Source organism: Enhydra lutris, unplaced genomic scaffold (genome assembly GCF_002288905.1).
Source record: "Enhydra lutris kenyoni isolate GAN:26980312 unplaced genomic scaffold, ASM228890v2 scaffoldscaffold33, whole genome shotgun sequence".
Lineage (NCBI taxonomy): Eukaryota > Metazoa > Chordata > Mammalia > Carnivora > Mustelidae > Enhydra > Enhydra lutris.
The window spans coordinates 6368824-6392432 of record NW_019154117.1 but is presented as its reverse complement, the minus strand read 5'-3'; the positions used below and the strand labels follow the sequence as shown (position 1 = coordinate 6392432).

General features: G+C 45.9%; 1 protein-coding gene across 1 annotated transcript in view; it reads right to left on the bottom strand.

Moving 5' to 3' along the window:
• LOC111153641 (GLIS family zinc finger 3) overlaps positions 1-23609 on the bottom strand; it is a 425946-nt gene that overhangs the window by 5315 nt on the left and 397022 nt on the right. Inside the window, exon 8 of the mRNA XM_022512786.1 lies at positions 19939-20117. Within this exon, the coding sequence (XP_022368494.1) occupies positions 19939-20117 (179 nt within the window). The remainder of the gene's footprint in view (positions 1-19938; positions 20118-23609) is intronic.

The window sequence follows — 23609 nt, the reverse complement described above, 5'->3', positions numbered from 1 at the left end:
GAGGCAAGATGTTAGCACATTTTGTGGGCATAACGCGTAAGAGTGATGGCAAGGTCAGCTAATCTGTCAGTCAGTCCGTCCGTCCGTCAATGATGATCAGGGGCTGACCCAGGTGCTGTTGGGGAAACCAAGAAACAAGATAATACCTTGTCCTTGAGGACTGGCAATGCAGTGGGAGCAAGACCACACAGTTACAACAGCGTAAGGACACACACAGACCTCCACGTGGCAATAATTCCGTTGGCTGTCACCTTCCATTATAAAATCACCCCTCCCCCATTTAACACATTCTTTTGCCTCCAAAAATGGCAGGGGTGGGGGAGGGAAGAATCTACAGATACGCTGGGTCTACCCAGACTGCAGGGTCATTCCTCCTCTTGTCAATTTTGGGAATTATTTTTCCCTTCTAAAACCACACCTGTTTTAATTATATGTATATTAAAAAAAAAAAGTTTGGAATTAATTGTACCACCCAGAACATACTATTCTACAACATGTAGAATAGTATAAACAAAGAAGGGAAAACTTTTTTTATCTCCACATTCAGATAGGGCCAGATCCATCTACACAGAACTGGAATGTTCTATGTATTGCCAGGTCTTCTGTTTTCCCCCGTAATATTGTCTGTGCACTTCACGCGTCACTGACCTTCACTCTTAAAGAAACCTTCTTGTTTTGTCCCCTGGGGTCACTGATCCTCTGTGACCACGGGTTCGATCAGGAGTCCACAGTCACTCCTGCTGCTGGGCTCCCCCCCAAGCTGGTGTGGGTCCCCTCCCCGAAGTGGAAGGGGGTGGGGGACATCCGAGGAGAAAGGAACTTGACTGTGGTAGCAGAAGCGTGTTCTCTAGGGCGGCACCGTCCCACAGAACTCTCTTCGATGAGGGAGACACTCGCTGTCTCCGTCTGTCTGTCTTGCTGTCGGTACAGGAGCTGCATGTGTGTCTGAGCCCTCGCGGTGCAGCTGGTGCAGTGGAGGGATGGGTTCTTTCAGTTTAATTCATTTTAATTAAAACTTAAGTAGCCACGTGGGGCTCGTGGCTCCTGTCCTGGACAGTGGGCTCTCGGGCCGTCCGCCTTCCCAGCATTAGCAGACCTTGTTTCAGAAATATTTCTGGCTAAATTCCTGAAGGAAAAACACATGACCCACCATGAAGGGCTTAAATAAAAGCAGACAATGATTCTTAGACTCACGGCCTCCAAGATAGAAAATATATTAGACTCTTGATTACATTTATCTTTTCCTTAAAAATTTACTGCTCCAATCTTGGTGGAGAACACCAGAATATATGTACATCAGTAAGCAAACAACAGTCACCCAGCTTGCAACCCTCCAGAGGGCTGATGAGTGACCAGTGGGAGCATTTCAGCGCTCCTGAAGGAGCGAGCCATGTTCCCTTCTGGAAGCAGGAGAAGGCCCAGTGGACTGTGGGCCTAGCTTGCTGGGGTCCTGGGAGGGGGACAAGCCCAGTCCTGTCTCCAGCGGCCCTACCACATGATGGTGGAGTCAAGTCCAACACCAAGGCTCAACCCAACTGTTTGTCCCCATGGATTGGAAGAAGCCTACACCTTGTCAAGGCATTGCGTCGGGGGCTGTGTGCTCCCTGGGTCTGCTGAGGTAGCAGACGGCTTTGCAAAACGGAATTCTCATTTTCCTTTAACATGAGGCTGGGAACCACCACGGAGCTCTGGGCACCAGGAAAAGCGCTGGATGGACAGTGTGGCAGAATCAAAGACTGACCTGTGTCTGTGGTGAGCTCTGCCCGGACCACGATGACAGTTTAGAGAGGCAGGCAGCCCGCAGGGGAGCCCTTCACAAGCAACAGCGTGCTCCCCCAGAACTACTTCCCCGACCAGGCGTGGCCTGAGCAGGCTTGGCAGAGTCCTTTGTGAGTCTTCTCGAAAACCATGCCAAAGGCCATCACTTACCAAGCCTCCTTGATCCCTTCGGATGGGAAAACCCTTCCACTTCTGTGTGACCTGGGGAGAGCCTTTCAGCAGTCAGGCCAAGCAAGGCCAAGGTTAGCCCCAGCCAGGCCTCAGGAGCCAGCTGCTTCCTTGACCTTCCAGAAGGAACTTGGATTACTATGTGTTCTTGCCCCGTTGCTGTATTTTTGTAAAGTGAGGGGCTCAGAGTATCTGCTTGATCAGCAGATGAAAGTAGTTAAGGGCGCAGGTTCAAGAGGACTGACAGAGAAGACCTACGGGAAGCGCGGAGCGTACGCCTGGCGCACAGCTCGTGCTCTCCAAATGCTCCTTTTTCCTTTTCTTCTATGAGCACAGGCATTTCCAGTTCTATACTTTTATTCACTCAATGACTATCTACTAAGCACCCAAGTGCTGGAGACACACGGTGGATAAGACGCACTGAGTGCCTTCTTGGAGCTGATGTTTTATTTTTTATTTTTTTGTTTGAAATATTTTATTTATTTATTTGTCAGGGAGAGAGAAAGAGAGAGAGAGCGCACAAGCAGGGGGAGTGGCACGCAGAGGGAGAAGCAGGCTCCCCACTGAGCAGAGAGCCTGATGCAGGACTCAATCCCAGGAATCATGGCCTGGAATCATGACCTGAGCCGAAGTCAGCAGACGCTTAACTGACTGAGCCACCCAGGCCACCCTGGAGTTGATATTTTAGTGAGAAAGAAAGAGAAACATGTACACGAGAAACCTGGGAATACAGTTTTATACCCTATATGACACATAAAGGACACTTTCTTTCAGGGACCTATCGAGTCCGACTCTGCTGCAGCACACATTCAAGGCAGGAGGAGGGAAAGGCAACAGACGAGAGAGCAGTTTGGGTGCTGACAGCAGTTCCCTTTGTTGGCCCCGGCTCGTGGTGGCGGGTACAACTGGGGGGCATCCGCCCCACAGCTCTGCTGAGGACCAGCCCTGACAGAGTCTTTTCCCACCAGCCGCTCTGATCCCCTGGTGCCTGGGAGTGGGGGGGGGACGGACACGCAGATATCAGAGGCATAGGAAGAACTGGCTGTGCCCAGCTTTTCAGTGGTACAGATGTTTGCTAGCCAAGTGGAAGGAAGGATATATATTTATGAGCTTTATGACTCTAATTATTTTTCCGCAGAGACTATAATTTTGTGGGTTACTTTAGGAAATGTAGAGGGTTGGGGCTTTTTTTTTTTTATTGGTTTTTTTGTTTTTTTTTTTTGCCTCTGTCCTATAATTGCTGCACAAGCAGGGGCATGGGTGAACCTAGGTGATGAACAGGGCAGGGGGCAACCCATTCAAAGAGCCCAGGGACAGACAGAGTAGACACATGACACCGCTCCCCTAATTTCTCCTTCTCCAACACTCTTATGGCTCTTTGCACCGATTCCCTCCTACTCTCTGGGGATCCTGGAGCTGCCCCCATGAATACCTTCTGTAAGCCCGGCACAAGGCCACTAGGAAGAGAGGAAGACACAGGTCAGCCTCTGCTAACGCCCCCGAAGGACACCAGCATGTGGTCTTTGGCACTTGACTTCAGGGCAGACTTCACGCACTCGAGCCTTACTCAGAGGTGGGCCCGGTGAAGCACACGCTTACTATCCACATGATGCCTTCGTATGAGAAAACTTGCAGGATTTCTTCTTAGGGGCCTCCGTATAGTCCTGCCTTGCAAGGAGGCGACTCAAACACTACTCCCATTGCAGAGACGAGAGATGGAAGCAGAGATCGGCCCCGCTCCCTGCTTCTGCAACCCTCACTGGGCTTAGACGACACCATAAAAAGGAAAGTGGAAAACTTGCACAACCGTTTTAATATTGCCAAACGTCAGATTTTCGAAATTATTCAAGGACCTAGCCTTTATCTTAAAACAAATGGACAGAAGAACTAAAACAGTCCACTACATAAGTTCCTGCTGGTTCAGGGCATTCTCCTTCGCAGTCCCTTTGCTTGGGCATTTTTGTGGAACACTCTGATTGGTGTTATGCTAACCGCTCTGGGAATTCTGTCAGAAGGAAGGAAAGGGACTAATATTTGGTCCAAGTCAGGCACCATCCTATGTGTTTCATACAGAAAATCTTCATCCTTACAACAACTTTTGAGGTAAGCAGTGTTGTTCCCAGTTTATAGACAAAGAAGCAGAGAAGTTAAAATCACTTACCCAAATCCTCAGAGCTACCCAGGGTCAGAGCTAGGACTCAAACCCTGGTCTGTTTGGTGACAGAGTTCATACAGAGTCCTAGGGCTTGAGCTCATGGACCAAATCATTTTAAACAGAGTTTTCCATTTCTGTTGAGGTCCCTTACTGCCAAGATCAAAGGCAATTTACTGACATTGGACCAATATTTCATAATGTACTAGCACTTTCATTAGGGAGAAAAGCATTGACTTAATGAATAGAAATCAATAAAATCACCTAACTGCTAAAAAATTCTAAAAACCCTCAAAAGTAGAAACAGAAGAATTTTAGACATTTGCTTTGGCCAGTTTTCTGATTTAGCCACTATTTTATTTCTGTCCCTTGCACAAACAACTTGGATCTGGGTTTGAATCCTGGATGACCCATTAAGCAATGGTGTTAATTTATCCAGTTTGGACAAATTATTTTCCTGCTTGAGCCTCATTATCTTTTAAAATAATACCTATTTTATAGGGTTGTGGAAAGCACTATCCATGCACGTGTTTAAAAAGCATATATTGTATTCCGTGGCAGGTAGGAGGCCCTGCGTAAATAGAACAATTATTATGGCCACGAAATGAGCTCAGAAGTATTTCTAGATTCTGTATAATGTGCACGCAATTCCTCAGCAATGTTTTCCTCTCATAACCCACCACCCTCAAGTACAACATGATACTGCTTTTAAAAGTGCAATCTCCACAATTCGCTTGTCCTTGTTTGGCTCCTGGTCATGGCCAACAACACCCTCCAGGTCTTCATCTAGCAAGAACTCTGCTCAGTCTCCTCCCTAGAGGCTGTGGAGACATGGACTCTTCATTTTGATACAGAGTCTATAAATGGGGAAGCTGCAGGGACGGCTCACAGACTGTGTGAGGAAGACAGATTTTTCTCTGGGCTGAGAACTGAACCAGCTTGCACAGCGCTCGAGCTATTTACGACTGACATTTAAGCATCTACTGTACTGAGAAAGAGGAAAATAATGGAAATAATAACCCTTACAGTTCCATGTGGACCCATTCCTCTTGAAGGAGACCGGTGACGGTGGTTCAGAAATCGACCACCGGAGCAACTGCCCGGTCCCCTTGCCCTCGGGCAGGGGGGCTGCAGCACGAGCCCACCTGGATCCAAGAAGGGCGCCGTTTCCATCTGGAGCATCTGCGGCCAGGTGGTGGGCCACAGTGAGACGCGAGCGACACTCAGTGCTCTCCTCGGCTTGTGCCCCTTGGCAGGCTGCACGAGCTGCTGAGGCGTTTGGTACCATGTGAGCCACACTCTTGCCCTTGCCGTTGTTTCCAGGGCCGGGCTGGGGGAGAGGGAGAGGGTCTGCTAGCATGTCCGCAAAGGGTCCCACGAGGGGCTGGGAGTGGGCAGGGCCTGCTACTGACACGGACAAAAGGGAAACGCGGCACAGCAGAGCGAGAGGGAGGGCAGGCGTGAAACACTCCTGGTTCAGAGATGTAATCCATTTTCATTTAAATACCCTCAACCCACCCAAACCCCGACCGTGTGGTGGCCTATGGCTTCCAGATTCTCAAAACGACGAGCTGCCAAAGTAAACTGACTGCAATGTGTCTTAGGAATTGCCACATGTGGGTATCGGCACTTACAGTAAAATGGTTCAGTGAATCCTGACGGTGATAATGAAACACTTGGAAATGACATAAAATAAAGACACTCAAGACCAGAAGACCCAAAGAGCCTGAAATGGGTCAGAAAGCCTGGCTTTGCCGCCTACCGGCTGTGTGGCCTTGAGGAAAACACAGCCTCTCTGAGCCTCTGAGTCCCCACATCTAAAAGGGGGATGATTATACTCACGGGGCAGCATAATCTTCACGGTGGGAAGGGAAAGCAGCAGAGGGAGTGAACGCATGGGGTTCACAGTCCCGTCGCTCACCCCAACACCCGCCTGTGACTCAAACATCCCGGACACATGCGAGGCCCAGAACAGAGGGTTCAGGATCTGGCCATTCTGGGTCTGATGGTCGAGCGAGGTGACATCATACTGACGTGGCCACTGCTTGGGGTTCTTAAGAAGGAGCTGGGAATTTCTCTCTGAGCAGGCTCCGCCTACTGAGTGGGATCACATGGAACAGTAAGTGTGCAAATACTTGGCAAATGGTAAAACCCACGGCAGACTCCAGCCCCTGCTGCCTGATTACAAGCCTGGGGCTACTCGTCCCCCTACCTTCCCTGAGTCCAGAGCTGTGCCTGCCCTGGATGAGGATGGCTCTCTGCCCCACAAAGCTCACACCAACTCACTTGGGGCTATTTGGGCCTGGAGCAGAACCAGGAATGAAGGACAAAGAATGAAGATTTAATTCTGTGTGCCCTTGGCCTTCCCGGCAAGCTCTGCTGTAAGACAGGTCTGGCAGGGAAGAGGAGCCCAGACAGAGATGAAAAGAAGGGCTGCAGCACCCTCACTGGGATCTAGGAGAGCCATTCTGGTCTTGATAGTTTTCAGGTTGTCCTATATTTACAGAACTTCCTCAGGAAGTAAAGGAAGAAGGAAGCTGGAAAGTATTTACTTTCTCCACCACTGGCCAATTACTTCCTTTGGATTCTCTCTGATTGGAGCAGCATGGCAAGGGCGCACTGAGTCCTACACTTGGGGTCTAGGTCAGTGGCTCTGAGAGTGGGAGCTACAGCATCAGCTCCAGCTCGGCTCTGGGCAGACTCAGCGAATCAGAATGTCTGGGTGAACGGCCTGGAAATCTTCATGTTGAACAAGGTATTTCTTACACTAAAGACTGAGAGGTTCTAAGGACATCTTCAGAGCATTTTTAATCTTTGGGAAGTTTTCCAAATGAAAGACCAACAGAAAAACACACAATAGGTCTGATTTCATTTGAAATGGAGGAAGAGAGTGCTTCTGATGGGTCTCTCTTCTCCTCTGCTGTTCCCCAGCCTTTCTGCTGGACTCTGAGGATTGCAGGGATAAAGAAATGATGACTGTCCTCAAGTGACTTTATATTCTCAGCAGATATGGATTAAACTGGCCTCCTTCCCCACCCCAGTGCCTTTCCTGCCCAATTTAAGTTCTTGGTCAAGGTGAAATCATGGGACCTCATTTGCATGACTCAGAAGGCTTGGTCATACTGTGGGTCTCATAGTGATCTTGTGACCCAGACTTCTGTTGTCCAGCTGTAACCAGATCCCCAAATATATCTGGTCCACTAACTAGGTGACTTCCGGCTTGTTCAAAGCCAAGTCTGTGATTATACAATTTTCTAGCACTCAAATCTAAGAGTGGGCAAGTTCCCGGCAGTCAGATGGAAGGGGGTGACACAGATCCTGGAATCCAGTGACATTCTTAAGGTTCTGTAAATGGAACATCCACTGTGCCATCTCAAACCCAATGACATATATTTCTCTACTGTTTTCCTGCAAGCCCAGATTTCATCTCAACTTAACATTCTAGACAGTAGATTTGGGGGAGGCCTAGTTGTACACAACAGGAACTTTACCATGAGGCCAAGTTTCAGGAGATACACTCAAGCCAATGGCACCAGTGTGAGATGGGGCTCCCTTTTCGCCACTTGGGGGTGCTCTGATCAGTATATATAGTCTGCAGGGTCCTTCCTTTCCTGATTCATCTCATCCTGCTGTACACTTAAGTCCTAAATTTTAAGAATGTATTAAGCATCTAAAAATTTGCCAGGTGCTACAGAGAATAAATAGATGGGATGATTCCCTGTCTACACATGGACCGTGAGGACTGTTCTCTCACTCTTGAGTTCTAAGGTCTTGCTTGCCAAAAATCACTGCTTACGTATAAGCCCAGGATAGGCAGGACTTGTGTCTGTTTCCTGTCCTGGTAGAGCCTTTGCATCGCAAACAGAACCTGGCATGTAACAGGAGCCACGCACTGGAGAGTGAATAAATGAATGAGGGAGTGACACCCACAACTAAAGCCTTTGGTGAAAATGCTGATGGGGAGAGGAACTGCAACTAAGCTCAAAGATTCTGATCTATGAGCCTTCTATACCATAGCCTATCAGCTTGACTTCCTGTTCTAACATGGAATTTTTTTTTTTTTTTTAAATGCAGGAGGAAACAAAGATGATCAAGATATGATCAGCCTGGTCCAGGTGACCTGGAGAGTTTTGCTGCTCCAAGCCACCGTTTTCTGTTGGGTGCCAGAGAGGCTACTGAACTTGAATGGGAAAAAGAGCAGGCAGAGAAATTAGGTAACTTGACCCAGTCACAGAACGCCCTGAGCTCTTTTAGGAAACCATTCCAAGGTCAAGGAACTTGATCAATTACTCTGAGTTCCATCTCTAAATCAGGGCAGAAATATATTTCCAACTCTCTTCACAAAGTTATGATGAGAATTCAGATAGTCATCCAATAATATCTTGCTGATCAGTTCCATTATAGTTAACAGGTACCAATAAAACTTGTATACGTAGGAGTAATTTATAAAACCTACATTGCAATAATAAATGTAGGTACTCTCATTGACCTCACCGGTAGTGATAAAAACGCTGCACCAGCCCAGATCGACAGGTACAAAAGACCCCGGGTAAGTACACAGCTAATTCAGATCTCTGGAATCGTTTTGCCATAATGATGAGAAAATTTAAGAACTTGAAGAAGAGGTTGTGCTTTGGGATGTGTGATATGAGACTGGGTTTGGTGGGGGAATATAGTGGGGGAAGGGCTGGTTGTTACACTTCAACGATCTAGAAAAATGCCTGAATGTTTTTACTTCATGGCTGCATCTTATAAGATCTAGTTCTTAAAGACCTTGCAAGAGAACGAAATGGAGAGTTTAGTCAGAACAATCTGGCTGGTGAAGGACATTTTCTATAATCAGAAAGGGCACTCACACTGTAAGTTAACCAACTAGAAATTCTAAGGAACTGGGTTTGTTTTGCAACATGGTCTGAGCCCAGATGATCTGAATGAGCGCAGATCAAGGCAGTTCTGTTGTTTTGTTGTTGTTGTTTTGTTTTGTTAACACAGTGGCCTCATTACCTGTCACCCGTATGTTCCTGATGTTGGGTCCCCCCCCTTTATTTTAAGGAAACGCCACCCATAGCTATTCACATTTTTTCTTCTAAGCCATCAACTGCTAATCACAACTACAAGGACAATTCCAACTAAAAATACAAGAATCGCAAGACACAGATTGCCATTAATATGTTCAGCCCTGAAGAGTCCAACTAAGCAGCCTGTAAGATAGACTTACAAGAAAATATTTAACTTGATTTGAAGAGCTCCATTCATTAGAGGCTAAACTTCGTGAGTTTCAGAGAGAAGACTGAACATTTGCTTCTGGAAAAAAAAAATGTCATTAATTCCCCCAAAAGAATGAAAAAGCACTAAATCTGTAATAATGTTCATCAACCACTTTTCTATAAATGTTTTTAAGTTAGCTGACAGAGAAGTCACAATAGTCAATGAAACAGAAATTTTCTGGGTATTTCCCTTCTCTTTGATACATTTTTGGGTTCCAATTAGGAAAACAAAGTGTCGCGCTGCAGGCGACACAGCTGGGCGGGAAGAGCTAATAGCAAACTGCTCATAAGTATGATACCCACCCAAGCAGCGGGTGCAGCACTCCATCCGTGTTAATACCAAACTACCTTCAGAGCTCGATACGAATATGGAAAGAGGCTGAATGACATTACTAACCGAAGGAAGATGTGAAACAACCTTGCTGCGCACGGTGGCGGGACTAAAATGATTGACCGTGCCTAGGGCGGGGTCATGGGCACTCCACTCTGTTGCCGAGTCCACACTGGCACGGTCTTCCTAAGGGATCGATGGCAGACCTACCCAACTTTAAAATATGCATATCCAATAATCTGGCAATTTTTCTTCCAGAAATAATTCCTGAAGAAAGTACGCAAAGAGATACAGATGTGTGTGAGGTTGTTCGTGTAAGCACTCATGTGTGCATAAAGAGATTTAATATAGCATTATTAATAAAATCAAAGAAGTGTCTATCAGCAGGGGGATGCTTTTAAAAAATGACATGTTCCTGGAGGTACTATACATCTTTTTTTTAAAAAGAGGCTGATCTATAGACCTTTACCTAGAAAGCAGAAGCATATATAAATTAAAAAAAGAAGGTAAGTCATAAAATAAAATGCAGAATATGAGCCCATTTTTACAACAGGGAATGTGTATATATATGTATATATATGTAAGTATATGTAAGCACACACACACACACACACACACACACACACACATTTCATTTCTATAAACATCTAAAAAGTCACTAATAGTCTTGGGGCACCTGGGTGGCTCAGTTGGTTGAGCATCTGCCTTTAGTTCAGGTCACAATCCCAGGTCCCTCCGATTGAGCCCCGCATTGGGCTCTTTGCTTGTAGGGGAGCCTGCTTCTCCCTCTCCTGCTCCCTTTGTGCTCTCTCTCTCTCTCTCTCTCATTCAAGTAAATAAATAAAATCTTTTTTTTTAAGTTATTAATAGTCTTAATAGTCATTACCTTTCATCAGTGCTGAAAACAACTTAAATTCTTTTTTTTTTTTTTTAAAGATTTCATTTAATTATTTGTCAGAGAGAGAGAGGGAGAGAGAGCAAGCACAGGCAGACAGAATGGCAGGCAGAGGCAGAGGGAGAAGCAGGCTCCCTGATGAGCAAGGAGCCTGATGCGGGACTCGATCCCAGGACGCTGGGATCATGACCTGAGCCGAAGGCAGCTGCTTAACCAACTGAGCCACCCAGGCGTCCCACAACTTAAATTCTTTATAAGCCTAAGTACACTAAGCATTAAAAAAAAAAAAAGAACAGGTAAATTTTCCTTTTCTAATTTAAAAAAATCAGTGAGAATTTTCAAACTGTGTTGTAAAGACTGTGCCACGAGTCCAATAGCCCAGATTTGATAGTAATCTGACTTCCAACAGTTACTCTGGCATGCGTGTGTTTGAGAGGCAAACATGCCGCACGTGAAGCAATGATACACACACACACACACACACACACACACACACACACACTGCAGTGGGGCAATCTCACTGGGGACAATGAGAGAGAGAGAGCGCCCCCTTCCCTAGCAAGGCATATCCAGTGGTTGAGAGCACAGACTCTTGTCAGATGGTCCTGCGTGTGCTTTCCAACTCCACCACCGTTTGGAGCGTAAGAAATCTAGGGTAAGTTACTGAACGTTTCAGTGATTCAGCTTCCTCATCCATACCAACGGAGGAAACGATGCCTTCTTGATAGTGTTGTCATGTGATCAGTGAGAAAGGGCACCGCAGGCATTCACCACCCTGCCTGACGCAGAAGACATGAGATCGAGTGGTCAGTGGGAAACCACGGTCTCATGGACCACAGTCCCTATACCACCTGCAGAATATTAGCCCCGGAAGGGACCTCATCATTAATAGTTCCACACTTCTGGGGCGCCTGGGTGGCTCAGTGGGTTAAAGGCTCTGCCTTCGGCTCAGGTCATGAATCCAGCGTCCTGGGATCGAGTCCTGCATCAGGCTCTCTGCTCTGTGGGGAGCCTGCTTCCTCCTCTATCTCTGCCTGCCTCTCTGCCTACTTGTGATCCCTATCTGTCAACTAAATAGATAAAATCTTTAAAAAAAAATAAAAAAAAAATAGTTCCACACTTCCACATCTCACAAACAGAATTCCCAAGCAACTAAACACTTCCATGGTCCTGGGTCTATAGGCACCATCACGAAGGAGAATGAGTGTGGGACTGGGGTCAGACTGTTCCTCAGACCAACTCAGACGTTCGCTAGGTGTGTAACCTGGGGCAGGGTGCTTCATCTCGCAGCCCTACCTGGAGGCCAGGCATGCTGGTAATGTTACTAATGTTATTTTGAGGATCTAACAACACCAGTGGGTGTATCCAGAGCACCCAGCAGCTGGAACATGGAAGAAAAAATAACAACATCAACAACCAGGTCTAATTTACTGAGCATCTACTACAGGCTATGTATTTTCTCTCGTTCTTATATCAACTCTGAAAGACAGGTGTTACTATCTCCAGAGTAAGAGCCAGGAAACTGCAATTCAGGGGACCACATGACTTGTCGATAGGATTCCAATTCAGATCTGCCTCACTCTAAATTCTTTTTATCTACTTTTTTTCTTCTTTCTTTTGTGGGGGCAGTGGGGGAGAGAGAAAGAATCTGAAACAGGCCCGTGGCCAGCATGGAGCCGGATATGGAACTTGATCTCACGACCCTGGGATCATGATCCAAATCAAGAGTTAGATGTGTCACTGCTTTTTCTTTCTTTCTTCTTCTTCTTCTTCTTTTTTTTTTTTTTTCTATAGTTCATTATTTCTCTCCCTGTATCATTTGGGCAAGTCACAATTTCCTCTTCTGGTAATCTCTTCTGAGATAATATGACCAATTTAGGGGTACGTAAACTAGTGGCTGTGACGCTTTGAAAACAAAACAATGCTTTGAAAGTGTTCAGAAACAAGGAACTTTTATCTATGGGAATGCCTCAAACACCTCTTCCCCTCGCTGCCACCGCTACGTGTTTCACTGTTGGACACTCAGCCCCAGGTGGGCAAAGAGTCAAGGGAAGGAATACTTGCTGCACTAAATTTCCCTTACTGTGTAAGGGGATCATTAGATCATTCTCCTTCCTCTAAGGAGAGGTCCCAGGCAGATGGAGCAAGTGCCCAGAGAACAGAGGGACCCGGGAAACTTGACACTTAATGACGGTTTTGCCAAGGGCTGGTTCTACCGATCAGCCTAAGAGGCCATAAGCAAAAATCTCTCTTTCCTCCTCTCTAACCCCCCATCCTTTTATTCATTCATGTTTATTCAATAAACTTTCATTAAGCACTTACTACAGGAAAAACACTGCAGGAGCATACAGTTCCTGTCCCGAGGAACTTACAGTTTAAGGATGGTTAGTTGATGCAGTCATCTTAATATCCTTAAGGTTATATGGGTTTTAGTGTGTGTGTGTGTGTGTGTGTGTGTGTGAGTAGATACTTAATTACATGTGTGGATTATTCACACTTCAGTCGTTTCCATAACCAATCGTTTAAACAGCTCTTCCGACGACGATGACCAGCTCACACCCCTCCCACAGAGCCCAGCACGCTGTGACACCAACTGCACCCCTATACACACCTAAATTTAACTTTTGTTTAATGGAATTAGCACACTGTCAGAATTCATCAAGTACTAGTTATGTAAAACTGCTCTTGTGGTAATTTTGTAGTAATTAAGTATATGAGAGTAATTAAGAATTTCTGTGCATCTAATCATCAATCCCTAGTACTATATACACATTAATAACATCAAGGCTGATAACGAAAATTGGTCCTGATTAGGACGGCTGCTGCTAACACGGGAATGACATGAAATGTGCTCCTTGGCTCATTCTCCTTGTGAGAATGTCACAGCTTTCTCAGTGAACACTATTATGCTCTGATTTACAACCAATCTTATTTTTCTTCCTGAGATTTCAAGGGGAAATTGTGACACACGCTTAAATTCTAAGCAATACAATTTCTAGACTTAACTACTTTATTATTTCACAACTTCACCTCTGCCGAAGTGACTACATTTCCTGTGGGACGGGTTTGTTTATTGTCTCTACAATTTGCCTTTAAAAAAAAAATAACCTTTAAATATTTAGCATAAACCCCCAGAAATGACATCAGTCGTGTCTGTAACCCATAAGACACTTCTGGGAAGCACCCTTGTGCAATCCCTGTAAGTAAACAGAGGAACTCAGAGGAAGAAGCTGAGCTTGTAAGGGCCACCTCATGCCATTTAAATATCAGTGCTCTGAGATTTCTTCAGCTTGAAAGATGATTTGGCTGTTTGGTAGGACAAGGCCTTTCCAAAGCCTGTTGTTCTTGGGGGCCTGCTAGCAGCTGAAACCTTTTGTTCCCTGGTGCGGTCAGTTTGCACTGGGCTGTCAAACTTCCCATGCCATCCCGAGGTGGGAAAATGCCACCACTGTCTGTGAGCTGACTTGCCCGCTATAGGGACTGCAGGCAGGACAGCGCTAAATCCTAAGAACCACAGGAGCCAGGACCCACTGGGAAGGCCCCCACGCCCCACGGCTGCTGTCTCGCTAGCAGACGGCCCGGGCTTGGGGGCAGCTCCTCGGGGTTCTCCTCAGGAAATCTGATGACTGGCTCATGCATGATGGACATCTGTGTGTTGGCTACTGACATCTCCAGAGGGTAGAAGTAAGAGCAAGCCATGAAAGCACAGAAGTCTGAGACTGGGGGGAGAGGGGCGTTAAGGGGCAGAACCCTCAGAAAGCCTCTACCACTGATTTCCAAGAGGTAATCAGGGTGAGGGAACCTGAGAGATAGCTCCCTTCAGCAGATCAGGAAACCAGCTCGGGGGATGTTTGGCCGGCCCCGCCGAGTGTCTAGCCAATAAACATTAGGAACAGAACCACGGCTTGGTTAAGCCTGGCAATGCCCCGAAATACCCTCCCTTGCAGGTGAAGGTGGCCACATGCCCACGTTCAGGGTTCGTTTGTACGTCCTTCTTCTCCCTCCCCATGTGTGACGCCAGGATGAGATCCGGGGAATGCTAGCACCTATGTTGTCAACGGGAGGGTGGAAGCCACCCTTCACAGATGGCAAAGCAAAATGCCGGCAGGGGCCGGCCCATCGTGGGCTCCACGGCTGCTCCCCAACCCAGCACTGTCCCCCACTGGGTGTCTTGTCTCGGGAGAAGAGCGAGCACGTACGCGGGGAGGGCTGCCCTAACACAAGAAACAAATCTGGAAAAGTCTTGTGCTCTGGACAATGTGGATTGCAAATGACAGGCTCTTTGGGAAAACTTGGGATCGGGACATACCACTCAAAATCTGTGAAACCTTCTAGCTCTAGCAGTAACAACATAACCAAGAGGGAATCTGGGCAGCCGGTTCTATGTGGCTAGAGGCTCCTTGGTGGTTTGGAAACGCCCACAGGTGTTGGCTGGAAACGCTGGCTTGCTGGAACTGAGGTGACAGGTGCTAGGACCACCTCTTGGGAAAGATCGTGATCTGCCCGTAGCCAAGGGCCACCCAAGGCCAAGTGTGCACCTCTCTGGGGAAGGAGCCCTTAGGGTCCTTCTCATTCCCAATTGTATTAAAGAGGCCCGAAGGGGCTCCTGCCTGTGTAGCAGCTAGGTTGAAGGCTCTTTTCACTTCCTTCTCTTGCTATCCCAGCTCCTCTCGCCTAGAAAAGATTGTGGGTGAATGAACACAATTCCCCATTCTTCTGACATCATTCCTCTGCTTAACCAGTGGCATCTGAGTGAACTAGACTGTTGGTTCAGTCACTTGTTTGGGCGTGGGTGTGGCACAGGTGTGGTCCAAAATAATCCCAGCAGGTGGGATGCAACATTCCCACCTCTCCAATTCCATTCCTGGCAACAATGCCCTAGCTTACTTTCTGAAAATACCGGGCTGGCTTCACGGTTCAGTGGGATTCTACTTGGCATGGTGCCAACTCCCTCTACAAGCTGGTCTTGCTGGTTCCCAGCCTTCTCTATTTATCTTCAAAATCCTATTCAAGAGTCACCTCTAGAAACGCCTCTATGACACCTTCCTCTGAATAAACCAGGTACCTCTTGATAGAATTATTATCATCATCATCATTATTATTATTGCACACATCTCTGCGCTGATTAAATGACATTCATATTTCCTGACACCTTGTGGGAGACCAATAAACACTTGCTGAATTGAACTTGGCCTCTCCTTGATGGGTCCAGAAGGAGGAAGGTTGTGAAAATGCTGTTTTAGGAATTCCCATGGCATTCTAACAGCCTGGAATGAATAGGGCATTTAGAAAGAAATTTTCCATTAGTACCATAACAAAATGTACAAATATCAACTCTCAGGCAACTAATCCAGGCAAAATTCTGAAGCTTGCCCGGGCAAGAGAATGGTCCTAAAGAGAAAGAAAAGACTGAAGAACGGGCTTACATGATTGGAAAACACGGTTCCTATGTTTACATCTAAAATAAAAGACTAAAATGTACTTAGAAGTTGCCTTGGAGATGCCATCCAAACAGAGACCCATAAATGCTACCAACATTCAAACACGGAGAGAGATGACACCTCACCCACCTCACTAATGAAGGCAGCACGAATGGATGAAGTCGATGCACAAACAACAAAACTGAGCTCTGGTCCTGGGTCACTCGCTAGGTGAGCGAACTCAAAAAAGCAGAACTAATAATCTTTTCAAAGTGTGCCTTTTCCAAAACACTCATTAATGTTGTAACAATGTATGGCAACAGATGGTGACTATAGTTAGCGCGGGGAGCACTGAGTAAGGGTACAGAATTGTCAGATCACTATGGCATACACCCGAAACTAACATTGTTAAACATACTTTGATAGCAGATAAATACACACACACACACAGCACACAAAGTCTAAGAGCTATATCCATCAATACGGCAGTAGCAAAGCTCAGCAGGATGTCCGTCATTTTCTTCCTCATCTGGAAGACCGAGCCCTTTGAATTCTAACTTTCATGGCTCCGTGTAAGGCAACAGCATCTACGTACCAGTATATTTCCCCACGGAAAGATGGAAATATGTCTTGACTTTGGTGTGCCTTTGACTGAGAAACACGTAGATGAAGAACGTGGCTTGGAAACATGGACCTCTTGTTAAAGGTGCCTGTGCCCTTTGGCAAGAAGCCAGCAATGCCTAGATATTTTGTATTCTTCTGTGTCTCAGCTCCCATCTCTAAAAATATACTGATGACATTTTTCTCTGACCTCTACCTACCGCAGGGAATACAGAAAGGATAGGGGTGACGGCGCTCATTAAAACCGTGAACTTCTTGGAAGACAGAACACTCCTTCATTGTGGCTATAGTGTTAGCAACCCTAACACAGTTCACAGGGTTTTAAAAATCTAGTTTTATTAGGGGATGAGGTTCTCCGTGACCAAGATGCTGGATGACGACACCCAGCAAACTAGTCCAGCCAAAGCTGCCAAAAATTGCAACTCATTTAGAAGGTCTGTGTGCCTCCCCTTGCTCCCAGCACTGTATCACCCGCTTGACAAATATTAGATGAATTTGCTCTTTATTCTAAGGAGTAGTTGACGAGAAATGCTCGTGCCTAGCAGGTTCCAGGAAAACATTTTCAGACAAAATGCTTGGAGGATGAAGTAAGGCTGCATTTGGATACCTACTCCTTCATTCTTAGCAGTGGCCCAGCGGTTGAAGAGTAGAAACTCCCTCTATGAGCCCGTCACAGCAGCCACTCGCCCATCTTCTAGAACAAAGTTATGATTTCCCAATTTGCATAACTATATCCTGATCTCTTCCAGAAAGTCTTGTCTTACGTATTTATTTTTAAACTGCTGCTAGCAGTTTCTTATTGGCCATGGGAATTTTTAACAATTGAAGTAAAAGTTAAAAAAAAAAAACTCAACAGTTTCAAGTTGACAATATATTCATTATTCAACTACAAAAGAGAAATATGGGAGAAGAGTCTTTTGCCAGGAGGTAGGGTGAAATGATAAGGTAGATCTCATTTTCTATGTCGTCTTGTTTTGGTTTGCATTTGTTGGATGAGACAGTGTCAATCATTTATTCAGTAAATATTTACTAAATGCCTACTTTGCACCAAGAATTATGTGTGCCCGAAGGCTAGAAACATTATCCCCACTCTCCAAGAGTCCAATAAAGAAAAGGGAGGGAGAAGAAGGAGAAGCATTAAATTAATTAAGCTCCTACTCTGTGCCATGTGCTTTTCTTGTGGACTCTTATAACTACTGATGAGAGAAGGTACGAGATCCCCAGAAATTGTTCAGCGCCTCACAGTTGAGTGGATTGGTATTCGTAATCGAGTTGTTCTAATTCCAAAATCTCTTTTAAAATGTCTTCAGAAAGCAGAAAAAGAAGAAATTATCCATTATCCCTACCCTCATGATTTAAAGACAAAACAAAACAAAATTGTTAATGTTTTAGAAAATTGCCTCCCCCCCCCTTTTATTTTTTTTGTCTACATGTAGGGTGATTTTTGAATTTTTAAAATATGTTTCACAGTTGTCATCAAAGTGTTATACGGCCTTTCATTGGAACTATGGCATGATTGCCTAAAATACTCTGTTATTTTTTAATAGCACTAGAGAGAAAAATCATTGCCAGTAATATGCCACTGACTGACACAGGTCCAGGTCTCGGCAAAGTTAAAACATGAAGGGTAAAAATGAGTTTGTTGTAGGGTCAGTGACTTCTTCTGCATTCCCAAAAGCCCACCCTCGTCTACCTCCTGCCTGCTGGTAAGGGTGGCTTCCCAGCACAGGGGACCTGGCTCTCTCCCACATTAGACAAGCCTCTCTCCTGGGTCAGGAGGTCTCTCTCAGCAGGGAGAGCGCTCTCTTTGTCTTCTCACACATGCACTGCTTTATGTACAGTAGGTACTCAAGAAATATTTCTTGTTTGGATAAATCAATAACTAAAGCTTAAGAAGAAGGTTACCAACAAAAGAGGGTAACCATTACCATAGGCCCAAACAGTGGGGGGAGCCTATGTTTCCTTGGGGAATGAGGGTTTGTGTGACTGCACTCAGGAAGAGAGGAGAGGTGGATGGAACTTGGTTGGAACTTGGAGTCAGAGCCAGTGGCCTGCACTTCTCAAGGTCTTTCCCCTCCCATAGGCCACTACTCTGTCCACGTGGTTTCCTCTTTGGCTGTCCAGACCCCTATTCCAATATCCTCACCCAAGCCTGGCTCCACAGCACTGCCTGATTCCGCCATCTTGGGAAGCCACTCACATCTACTCATACGCAGCTGGCATACTGGGTAAGGTTTACCTGGGGACACCACCCAATAGCATCAAGTAATAACTCACATGGAGCAAATTCAGGAATCAGCAAGAAGCAGATACAGCAGAGTCCTATTTTTCAGAAGGAGCTGAAAATCTCCTTTCAGTGGACAGTATCTCCTCTGCCCCCAGGAAGGAGAAGGCTACACATTCAGAGTCCAGGTTATTCGACAACTTAACTTAACTTTCTAAGGATGTTCACAAAGATATCTGCCTGAGTCAGCAAAATTGGTGTAAATAAAGAAATTCAGCCAAACTCAGTTCTCCATGAATGTTTGAAGTTCAACACCAGATCGTCACATTTTGAACAACATCATGATTTCTCCTGCCTTCCTTTCCTCCTTTTCTTCCTCTCCACGCTTACCAGGTACCTTAGCGCATAGAGAACTGTGCTAAGTTCTCCAAGAAAAAGAACAACAGGTCAGAAAATTCTGACCTCAGAAATAAGCTTACACATTAATAGAAAGGCACGTGTTCCTCACAAAGGAGTAACTTAACAAGGTAGAGAAAGAGAGACCAAGAGTGTTATATCAGAAATGCAGGTGACAGGCAGTCAGAGTCCAGAGCCAGGAGAGATGCAGTCCAGCTAAGATTCTCATCAGGGAAGGCGGCAGAGAGGAGGTGTCCTTTCACCTGGGCCTTGAAGGTTGGAGAGGTTCTGGGGATATGGGACCTGTGGGGGAGGGGGGCGGTATGCCTGGGCAAAAAGCCCTCCTGCTGTTCCCTTTTAAGTGACTGTTCATTGTTGAGGAAACAAGATGCTGTTGTTAGGGCCTCTCCATGAGGTGTTAAATCACTGCTCAGTAAACAGATCATCACCTTGGGCTGACTGCTCTGGGCTGTCATGAGTTCTACCAGTTTAGGGCCAACACCGGGAAAACACTATGAAATTTCATGCTGATGAGGTGTGACATTTTAGAGGAAAGTCCTAAAAGCCAAAGCCTGGCATGTGACAGAACCGGAGGAACCCACCGCTGGTAAGGAAGGCTCCCGTCTGACAGCGATGGCCTGGTATCACTCTCCCAGACTCTAGGGGCGGTCAGCCCCCCACTTACCATGGACGTGGATTCCATTTGGTTGAAAGGAAGAGTTTGTTTCCGGCTGGTAAGACTTCAGGTGTGGCCCACCGGCTGGCTGCCGGGTGTGGGGAGGCTGCGTTCTCTGCATCACTGAAGAAGGAGCTGGAACTCTCCGGGGGCTGATGTGGTGAGGAGATGAGGCAGAAGGTGCAAACCTGGGAAAACGATTACAAAAGGAAGCATGAGGGGCATGAAAAAGCGGGAGCAGAGACAAACTCTTCAAAGCCAAATTCCAATTTCCACACTGGCTGGATAAGAGCGTGACAAAAAGCCATCAAAAGAAACTGATGAAGACTTTCTCTCCCATTTTTAACCACTGACTTCTCAACTGAAGGAATAAAAGAGGTCAACGAAGGGAAAACGTAGTCACAGTTTGGGTTTGTCAAGCCTCTTAAAATGCATTTCAAATACTCTGGGTTTGGTGAAATTCAAGGCACATCTTTTGCCAGGCTCCCTTTTCTGCTAATTTTTAAATTCGTCTGCATTTTAGGGGAAATTTGATCCTTATGTTTCTGATTCATTTACACTTAGCTCATAAACATTTTGTTCTGTGAGACATATCTGGGGTCCAAGAAGTATTAGAAGTCTTTATTATAAGCCTCTCTCATCCTGTTCTCTTTAAACAATACATTTTCTTTTGCCAAGAATGAGAGAATTTAAACCTCAAAGATCAAGTGTGGTTTGAGACCCAGAACCTATCTGCCTGGGTTCTGTGATTGGCAAAGAATGCTCGCTGCTTGGGGCACAACCACAACGCCACGTGGGACATCTCTGGTGGTCACATATACTAAAAACAGTAGAGCTACTGCTAGTTTCTGAGGAGGGACAGACAGATACAAGGTGATGTGGTCAATGTACCTGAGACACAGCCTGATAACCACCCACCAGTCTTCTAATTGCAAGGGGACTTTGGCAGGGTCCGACTCCCTGGGTTTAAAGTGACTTTCTAGCACCAAAGGGAAGGTGTACTTGGCAGAGCAGCGTTCAAGTTTACCAGTGTCCGCAGACCACCAAAGCAAACCTCAGTGCAGGTCACTAGGGGGCTGGCACAGGGAACCGTCAGTGCTGTGAGATGAAGTGACAAAATAATCAGGGAGCCCAGTGTATCAGCAATGGGTTGTTCCATCTCCTCAAAAAAGTCCCAGCAAGTTGAAAACTTCCAGTCGGTCAGCCTTGGCCTGACGATAACACGCAGCAGGGGCCAGCAGTGCACGCGGCTAACTGCACAAGGACGAGTCCCCTCCCTTTGCTGGGCTTTTGCGTCGGGCCATCGAGGGTCAGAAGGGAAACCCAACCAGGCAAGTTTGTAAAGCAATTTGCACCATTCTGAATCAGAATATGTAATAGGGCAGAGCCTCTCCATTTGTGTGGCATCAAGAAGGAACCACGGGATGGGAAAAAAAAAAAAAAGTATGGCATTCATATTCTAGACGATTCCTAAATGAATTCCATCCGGTGAGGGCTATGGAGGAAGGGGATGCGGGAACTGAGGAAGGAGGATGGGGAAAAGAGAAGATTCCAGAGGAGGCCGACACGAACTGGCTGTGTTAGGAGGCCTATTTTCACTCTGCTGCAGGAGAAGAGTAAGCGAGTACCCTGGGCTGGGAAATATATGTTTTCCAAGCGTATCATCTTAATTGGAATTAGCCTGGAAGATGTGCCAAGCGGCCATGAGAGAACACATCGCAGATGAACCCTGTCACTGCCCTGAGAACATCTAGTAAAAAACCCGTGTGCCAGGATTCCTCATATGGAGGCTATTTTCTTGGGGAATGAGTCCCTAATGCATCTGGCAACTCTGTCAGAGGTCACGGGAGGGAGCCGGGGAATTGTGGGATCGCAGGCTTTAGGGCTAAAAGGAGCCCACATGACCACCCCACCCCAGAGCCCTGTGGGCAGAAGACCCCCAGGGAGAATGGGGAGGACTGGAACTGGAAGACAACCTTGTCACTGGCATCGCGAAGCAGCAAGATCCGTTGACTTGCTTCCTGACTGTATTTCTTCATCTGGGAATGAAAGACGCAGCACACTCCCGACGGTTTTCTGGTATTTTCTCTAGTACTTGTGCCACTCTTCCTTTCCATCGAGAACTGACGGGGCAGAGATGTGTGGTGGGGGCAAGTCACAGTGTGTGTAAGTCTAAGCCTGATATTGTAGGCTTGATGGAGGAGAGGGATTCTGTGTTACAATGCCCCATGCTCCCGGCCAGTGAGTCTGACTCACAAACAAGGGTTTGATGAACAAAGAGAGAAAACGTAGATGGCGAGGGGGAAGGAGGCAGACTGTCAGCAATACAAAATCTTCTATAATTTGGGGTGATCTGGCTATGGAGTGAACTATGATTATTAGCTATAAAGAAGGGAAGATTTCAACTCGCTGAAATGGCAGAATTCATTTAGGAGTCATCTAGAATGTAAATTCCATACAAGAGAATCTACATCTATATCTGGATTATAGAGCTACATATAAATTATATAGCTATGTATCTATCAAGAGAGCATGTAATTATAAATCATTCTTATCTATATTCATTCATGCAAATTCTAAACCCTGGCCATGCCCTCTTGGCTACCGCGTATTTCCATAATGTAGTAACGGTGAGCAGAGGAGAAAAAGTGTGGTGGTGTCACGTCAAGGTGTTAGCAAGCCTTCTTTCAGAGAACTGGGAGGAGTCAAATACATATGCTGACCCTTCGACTGACTCCACATTTCACTTTTTGCATTTCTCTCCATGTTATTCGAATAAGTAAGATTATATGGTATAAAGTTAACGCAATTTTAAAGTATAGTGTGTCACTTCATACGAAGTATTAATAAAAATTTAAAAGTAAACCGTTCGAGGTGAGATAAATGTACACCTAAAGAACTCCCTGGCTTGGGAAGGAAAGGACTGATACAAAAATGTTAACTTTTACAATACAGAGAAAAGATGAGAAGTGACAAGATGTGATTACAATTATCCACACAATTGCTAGGAACAAGGAAAGAAAGAAGAATTCAGGGCTAAAAAGCCCAGCATAAGGATTGAGTGTATAAATGTGACTGATTTTCAAGTGTAGTACTTAGATTCAATTTTGTTACTGCTCAAACATGGTACATAGTATTTTATGGAAAAACCTCTCACATTCTCTCTACTAATTTAAATTTCACTTTTATGAACCTGCTTCCACGTCCACCCGCTCACAGTAGAGTAGAATTTAGCAAATTAGAATCCGAGGCGAGGGGGCAGGAGGGGAGTGTAGTGGTCGGGTCTCTCCTCCATCAGTGGGAAGGCCCTGGGAGCATCCAAAACAGTCACTGACCACTAGGAACAAGACTGATGCCAGAAGTGCTTTAGAAAAAGCCAAAAGGACTTGAGAACCGAGTGGTTTGAAGCCAGGCACTCCAGAAGCAAGCAAAGAACCAAGAACATCCACACTCACGCAGAAGCTCATTAAGCCAAACATGAGATGTTCTTACTGCTACTGAGGGTAGCGTGTGGGGGCTTAGGGCCCCATTTTCTTAGGGCCCTCACTGATTTTCCAACCTCGTTTCTTTAATACGCCCACATACACATACCAAAATGAATATGGTCTGGATATTTTGCCCCAAACAAATTTTTTTTTAAGTCCAAAGATGGTGAATTAAAAATTTCTGATGCTAAAGTA